Below are 8,041 nucleotides of genomic sequence, written 5' to 3' on the forward strand. Positions count from 1 at the left end.
ACTCTTTGCTGCCTTTCAGCCTGAAATAAAAACAAAAGCAATTTTTACTGTAACCCACAGTAAAATGTAATAAACTAGAATTTTTTAATGAATTTAAATGAAAATCAGCTAAATACTCCTAACTATGATGTTCTCTTATCACTAGCACACACTAATAACTGTCTCTCTCTCTCTATATCTCCAGTTTCAGTTCTTCCAGTCTCAGTGTCTCTGATAGTGTTGATCTCTGCTGGATCTCTGATGATTGTTGCTACAGTCGTCGGGATCTTCTGCATCTGCAGGATATGTAGAAAAACTGATCAAGAAGGCAAGTGTTAAATTATAAACGCTATTGAATTTGTAAAGGTAGTACGTTTTATTCCAAATAATAATATACTTTAATAGTGTAGTTCCTTTTAACCCTCATGTTGTGTTGCGGTAGTGTTGACCTGGAGATAATTTTCTATTTCGTGAAAATACTATTTAACGTTACGCATTAGACTAAAACGTACTCACTTTGCTCAGGGTATAACATCTTCCCCACAAAAATGTGATAATTTTTGTACTTGTTACACTTGAAAAATATGATTTATGCTTTATGCTATATGCTATTATTGGCAAATATGGGATTCATGGGACTCATTGATCTGTTTAGTGAACAATGCCAACATTAGCCATAAATAATGCTTTTTTCACTCAAAAACTGAGGAGCATAAGCTCAGATCCATCAGTCCAACAGCCCTAATAAAATGTTGTAAAGAAACAGATCTACATTGATGTTATATTGTGTATCGCTGGGGGGTTAAGGTAGAGGTTTTGGTTAAGGTAGAGATAGTGCAGTGAACAGAGAGAGTGCAGTGAAGAAGTGTTGGTGTAGAGTTGCACACCTGGTTGTGCTGTTGCATGAGACTATTAAACATATCCTACTTCATCATACTTTTCTGTGTATAATTTCATCTGTACAAGACACAACAATTGAGTTTCATTATTTTAATCCATCTATTATTTTAATCCATCTATTTATTATATTACATCTTATTGTCATTGAAACAGTTGAGACTCATGAAGAAGAAATCATCTACGTCGAGCCAACGTTCCACAAAAGAAGAGCACAGAAACCGGTAAGATAATTTATTACTAATTCATGTCTGTGTATGATTTCAGCAGTGAGTGTGCCAGTGTGTGATAGATCATTATACAGACAAAAACACAAAACACCACCATATTAAATATGTATGAAGATCAACATTCAATGTGAGAAACATATGCCATAATACTGACGACACTCATTCTACCATCAGATCAACATTAGTTCATATTTCCAGACAGTGTCAGTTGATGACATCACAGTCCAAATCTTCAGAGTTTCACACACTATGCTTTTGTGATTCTTGCAATGCTTTTGGGAAATCAACACAGTTCTGTCTATATGATATTTATACTGGAATACATTTTTATATCAAGTATTATTTTGCAAGCATTAAAAAACAAATGCAAGGAATCAGTGCGAGTCTCTCACACACAGGCCTATGGAAGCTTTATGATACACATTTGGTTTTATATCTGCATATTGTGAGGACACATGATTTCAAGGACATCCATGCATTATTATATATTGTGTTTTTGACAGGATGCTAAAGAGGAGGATCATGTGGTGTATGCGCCGATCGCCAAGAGAAGATGATCAAACTTCAAGCACCAGACCAGCGGTGTGATCGCGTTCACAGGAACCGCTGTATTTCCTCTCAGCTCTTTAGTTTTGAGTTTTGAGATTGTTGAAGTGTGATATTCAATTATGGACTAATGAAACTCTCTTTAAGAATGTACAAGCACTTTTAACAAATTATCTGACTTTTTAAAGCCTCAATGTTTTCCTTTTTAACAAATCCACAAAACAACAACAAACAAGAAACATATGTTGCCTCTTCATTTGAGAAATATATGAATGTATGTGTCTGTTGAATAAAGCCTGCTGTGTTCGGCTTCCTCTGGAGCTCCTGCCAGTTTGAGCTGGTGTGATTTACATCTGCTCAGAAAAGTGGTTTGATTTGTTGCTGGTTCTGCATGATCTTCTTCTGCTGGATGTTTGTGGTCGATGTTTGACAGACGCACTGAGGTGTCGTTCATTACTGTGTGTTTGAAGGCCTTTATTTCCATTCCTGCTCATATGAAGACTCACAGTCTCACTTTAGCTTTAGCAGTCAAGATTTGATATACACAAGTTAAAGCTATAGTAAGCCTACTTGTGTGTCAATGTTTAACTGTCATGTTAAGAATGCATATGTATGATTTACTGTTGACATATTAATGTTATTTATGTATGCAATGGTTGTTAATAATTTCTTTATTTTCTGGTGGGGGTGGGGGTAGTAACAAGCAACACATGAATGTTTCTATGTTACAATTAAGTGTAAGAAATATGGTTATATTCAAGGAAAAAATGAGTGTGAAAATTAAATTAAATCAAAATCCAATAAAAAATTACATCTTTCAACAACTTGACTATAATTTTTATCATTTGCTGTTGGTTAACAGAACATGACACTTAAATTACATAACATCCCACTATTAAATAGCGCCATCTAGTGTCCAAAATAAAACTCTTAAACAATAACAGCTTTACCTGTCAGATATAAATTCATTCTCCGGCTGCTTTATTACATACACCTTGTTAGTATTGTGTTGGACCCCTTTTCCTTCAGAACTGCCTCAGTTCGTCATAGCATTGATTCAATAAGCTGCTAGAAACATTCATCAGAGATTCCTCCATATTGTCCTGAAAGAATCACACAGTTGCTGCAGGTTTACTGGCTTCACGTCCATGATGTGAATCTCCCATTCCTCCATATCCCAAAACTGCTCTATTGGATTGAGATCTGGGTGACTGCGGAGGCCGTTTGAGTTTAGCAGTGTGTGAGTCACAGTGAAACCGTCAGTGGTCTGATCTGTTTACAGCTGAACAGAGATGTGGTTTGAGCTGATGGCTGGACTAACAGTTTCTGCATTACAGAAAATAGAGTAATTATAATTTATAAGTTGCTTAAAAAAAAAAAAAAAACTTGACCCCTTGATCACTCAACAGCTGTGTGCAACTACACTGAGTCCAAAAAGCTCACAAACATGTCTCTACGATATTTCAGTAAAAATGTCACTATTAGCATGTAACTATTCACTGCTAGCATGTGTAGCATGCTGGAAGACCTGTTTGCTAACATAAGTCAAAAGAGCCAACCATCAAGTCAACAGGATGTTCTGATGCAGAGATGAAGACCCAGACGGCAACATAGTGTCGGCCCAGATCCGGACCACATCTGGTAAACGTGGATTCCACAAGTACCAGATCTGAGTCGACACTATAGTGAAGGTGTTTCATGATTTTGCTGTTTGCTGCCCCGAGTCAAACAAGCCCTTTCTCATGTTTCTATGAAACTTCTATTCAAAGATATTCCTTTTGATCTATTTGAAAGGAACTCAATGGAACTTGTTTCTAGGGAGCTCAAAATGTTGCATGAGTGAAACAAGCCCACCCTCGTGAGCTGCAAAGATATCCATCCGGGCCTTTTATAATGGTAGTTTATGGGTTCAGTAGCTAGGGTGCTCTAAATGGTTGCTAGGGTGTGGCTTGATAGCTCTAATGATCCTGAGAGACTGATTGGTTGCCTGAGTGAAATGAGCCCTCCCCCTCCCTCATGTCTCTATGACACTGTAATCCAGAGTTATGTTCAATATTCCTATGCAAGTTCCCATAGTAGGAAAAACACATGTGCACACTTCCTGTTTAATGTTTCGCTTCACCATAGTATGTTTATAGAGAAAATTTGGGCAGCTCTTGCGACCCAGGGCTACAACGTACACCCCATTGTGAGGTATGTTGTTACAGAGCTTGCCATTCTCTTCAGATGTGGAAACCCACACATTTCTACAAAATCAGAGCTCAAGTTCAGAGCTATGACCCGTCAAAGTTCAAAGTCAATGCAATTTTTCGCTTGTGAACATCGTACCCCTGATCGCTTATAAAAGTCAAAGCACATCCATGGGTATATGACAAACACCACTAATAAGTGTGCAAGAGAACAATAGTGATGCTTTGCTTCACAATCACCACTAATAGAGTCAGGCCAGAGGTCAGTGGAATGAATAATAATTGAAATATAGAACATAAATGGTGCAACTTGTAAAATAAACAATGCAACTAAGAACAAGTCTTAAAAGGAGAAAAGAGCAACACATGCCAGAGTAACTCACACATGTGGGTGTGTTCAAATCCGGTGGAGGAAACACACTCAACACTATATATTAATATCACAGTTTAACACTGTTGTGTCAGTTCACGATCTGTCTGTCACACAAGTGTTCACATATATCAAGCACTGTAATATGAAGATGGTTCATCTGTTTATTTTGTGCTACATGTGGCATATTGCTGGTAAGTTATATTTCTTTTAAGACATTACATTTTGCTTTAGTTTTAATACAAAGCAATTGGCTGCTTTTTTAATCAGTCAGAGGATTTTTGTTCTCTGTTAATCCTAAATAAAAGATGCACAAGTTAAGCTGAAATAAAACAGATTCCGCTCTTTTTGCATTTATTTTTCTCTTGTGCAACGACATTTTAGAATATAAGTATTGTGATAATTTCAGAGTTCATGGCTTTACTCGCTGTCCATCGTTAATGATGAATCTGATGTGCAAATGATGACAGCTTCTGCAAGCAGTCGAAAAGTATAATCATCTGAAAGTCAGTGTTGTTTGTTGCTCAGTTATGAAATGTTATTATGAGTTAAATCATGTTAATATTGTTGTTATAGTAAAATACATTTTCCATTAGAAGCGTATAACTTAGATGGCGCTATAGAGTTTTTTTGTGAAATACAAACAGCCGTCCGCCATTTTGTAACTGAGTGTCTGCAACTGTAGTTACACGCATGTATGAATATCTATATCTGCAATAGACTTCAGCTGATGATTTTGATAATCTAACACAATACAAGACGAAGGCGTCAGCTAACACAACATTAACATGAAAATATTGAGTTAATACATAATAATAGATTAACTCTCCTGTGGCCTTATGGGATAGAAAAGTGTCCATTGTATACTTCTGAATCTCGGCAGTAGCTGTGTCATCCGGGGACTTTTTGCCTCCTGTTTTTCGATTACTATGTATTCAAACATACCTTTTTCACACTGAAGCACCGCTGCTATAAGGTAGAGCAAACACTGCTTGAATTGATCTTTTTTACCTGGATAATTCTAGAGTGGCAATGCTTTTTCTTAGGATGCCATTTGCCACCCGTGACTCTTGGCTACACAACGCATTCTTCACACACAAACACAATCCACTGTCCAGTCATTATAGATGATCTTCAGTTTTGTTGAACTTGTAGTGGAAATGTCCCTCCTCCACCCAGCTCTCCTCCTTCCTCTGTGGTGAACGTGTGGTGACAGCCTAAAAAAAAAAAAAAGGTTTGTTTTAGAACATCAGGACTGTCAGTGTCAGCACTGACCACACTTTGTTCCTGTTAGATTCTTATTTCTCTCATGTTTTCCAGCTCATCTGTTCCTGCATCAGCAGAGACTCTTTTGTGTTTCTGCCTCTGTTCTTTAATTCACATCTAAAGATTAAGAACTACAGCTTTTTTTATTTTTTTTATAAACAGAAACTTAATTTGTAAAAAAAAAAAAAAAAAAAAGAAGAAATTCTGTTTGTTCTCCAGGTGTGTTTGGTGATTCAATGTCAGTGATGGAGGGAGATTCTGTCACTCTAAACACTGATGTTACTGAAATACATGAAGACGACGAGATACTGTGGAAATATGGAGCTGAAAACTCTCTGATAGCTGAAATCAAAGAGAACCGAATCTCCTCCACATATGATGATGTTCCTGATGGGAGATTCAGAGACAGACTGAAGCTGGACGATCAAACTGGATCTCTGACCATCACAAACACCACAACTGAACATGCTGGAGTTTATAAACTAGAGATAAGAGGAGCGAAACTGACATCAAAAACATTCAGTGTTTCTGTCTATGGTGAGTAGAGATCATTTGTCTCGTCCTTCAGATATTCTTATTTTATTTTTCACACACTGAAATCTTATAATTTGAGATCACAGAAACACTTAAGACAATTGAACATATAGATTGTTGATTATATGTATCCATATTTGTTTATTCTCTCATGTTTCTCAGCTCGTCTGCCTGTTCCTGTCATCATCAGTAACTCTTCACAGTGTTCTTCATCATCATCATCATGTTCACTGGTGTGTTCATCAGTGGTGAATATGTGTGATGATGTGACTCTCTCCTGGTACGCAGGAATCAGTGTGTTGTCCAGCATCAGTGTGTGTGATCTCAGCATCAGTCTCTCTCTACCTCTGGAGGTGGAATATCAGGATAAAAACACCTACAGCTGTGTGCTGAACAATCCCATCAGCAACCAGACCACACATCTGGACATCAACACACTCTGTCACACATGTGCAGGTACCACAGCACTGATGATAATATTCACTGAATTAATTTGTTGGTTTTACCGAGACTGATAAATTGAGATGCCAGATATTATGAATGAACTTCTTTCATCATTTACTCATGGCTTTCTGAACAAGTTTGATTTGTTTTATCTGTGGATCACAAAATGAGATTGTGCTGATATCTATTTTATTTTATTTTATTTTACTTTATTTTATTTAAATTTTGAGCCTGTGACAGCTAAAGTCAGCTTGTTGAAAATCTTAATTCATTTTATCATTTGTTTCATTAGTTTCTCCAGAAGGCCACGCCCCCTGTTGTGATTCTGTTGAAGCTGTGCTGCGATTGGTCGTCACTGCGCTGATGGGCGTGGCTTCAGCGGCTGCTGCTGTTCTTCTGGTCAATGACGTCAGAGCTTCAAGAGGATAACAGGAGAAAACAGAACAAATGTCATAATTATTGTGAAATATATTGGAGTTTTAATCAGTAAAGATGAAAAAAAAAAGTGTAGTCTAATTGTTTAGTGATGCGAAACGATGCTTTGCTTAATGCTTTACTCTAACTGGACTTTCATTACCGGAATCTGGTGTATTGGGCCATCTAGTGGACAAACGATGAATATTCTTGAATATTTCATTTTATTCTTTAATGTCATCCATTTTACATTTCTTGGTTAATTACATTGTTTTCATGTTTTCTTCATTTATGTTATGTTGCTGTTTTCATTTTGTTTTATATGCAGAAACCCCACAAATACAAATATGTGTCACACCAATAAATCATGTATAGTTGAGGGGATGTCATCATAAAAATAAACTATGACTTGTATGAATAATGACAGTTGATTAGAAACACATTTTCAATGTATTCAGTTTATTTAAAACCACACAAACAGTGTAAATGTGCACATAACAAAAGAAGGCAGTTTAGTGCAACAGTGACAGATCTATTTTTGGTCTGACACACACACACACACACACACACACACACACACACACACACACACACACACACACACACACACACACACACACACACACACACACACACACACACACACACACACACACACACACACACACACACACACACACACACCCCTTTATGAAAATAAGGAAAACACAAAGGTTAAAACACTGTACTTAATGTATTTTATGATGGAATGATCTACAATCTACAATCCCATAATGCAACATTTGCCATGATTCTCAGACTTTTTCTTCAGGATTATGGGTAATGTAATTCTTAATGAGGAAATTGTCAATTAAATGGATTTTGTTACAGATGATAAATACTGACTGAAGGCTTCAACAGATCCATATACCTTCAGATATCACAGCGAGTCTGTCTTAAAGGTTTATACAAATGATTAAAAAAAAACCTTTCTCTATGAAGAAAATGAGGAAGACTTTGAAAATGAAGAAGTTTCAAAGTTGTTCATAAACATTACAGATATTACAGTTCTTTTCTTTTTGGATCTTCTGAGGGACAATGAAAGTAAAAGTTCTAACAGTGAGTTTGTGTCCTTATGTTGATGGTAGAAACAGTCACTGCATTCATTCATCTGCACCACTGAGTCTTGTATC

General features: G+C 36.7%; 1 protein-coding gene and 1 long non-coding RNA gene across 2 annotated transcripts; both read left to right on the top strand.

Annotated features, from left to right (window-relative positions):
• Nucleotides 1-858: 858 nt before the first annotated feature.
• Nucleotides 859-2,176, top strand: LOC309476554. Its single transcript, XR_014198269.1, has 2 exons — nucleotides 859-1,100; nucleotides 1,610-2,176. It is a non-coding gene; the product is annotated as an uncharacterized lncRNA (long non-coding RNA).
• Nucleotides 2,177-4,246: 2,070 nt separating this feature from the next.
• Nucleotides 4,247-7,498, top strand: LOC309476235 (SLAM family member 5-like). Its single transcript, XM_082139505.1, has 3 exons — nucleotides 4,247-4,405; nucleotides 5,697-6,014; nucleotides 6,174-7,498. Exons 1-3 carry the CDS (start codon nucleotides 4,357-4,359, stop codon nucleotides 6,524-6,526), a joined length of 720 nt encoding a protein of 239 aa, XP_081995631.1. The 5' UTR covers nucleotides 4,247-4,356; the 3' UTR covers nucleotides 6,527-7,498.
• The last annotated feature ends 543 nt before the right edge of the window (nucleotides 7,499-8,041 follow it).

Source organism: Leuciscus leuciscus, assembly GCF_965113295.1.
Source record: "Leuciscus leuciscus genome assembly, chromosome: 15".
NCBI lineage: Eukaryota > Metazoa > Chordata > Actinopteri > Cypriniformes > Leuciscidae > Leuciscus > Leuciscus leuciscus.

Bases quoted from the DNA above. Each gene is read 5' to 3' on its own strand.
- LOC309476235 (XM_082139505.1), top strand. From the start codon at position 4,357: ATGAAGATGGTTCATCTGTTTATTTTGTGCTACATGTGGCATATTGCT. The intron at 4,406-5,696 runs GTAAGTTATATT...TTTGTTCTCCAG, and splicing joins CTACATGTGGCATATTGCTG to GTGTGTTTGGTGATTCAATG. The intron at 6,015-6,173 runs GTGAGTAGAGAT...CATGTTTCTCAG, and splicing joins ATTCAGTGTTTCTGTCTATG to CTCGTCTGCCTGTTCCTGTC.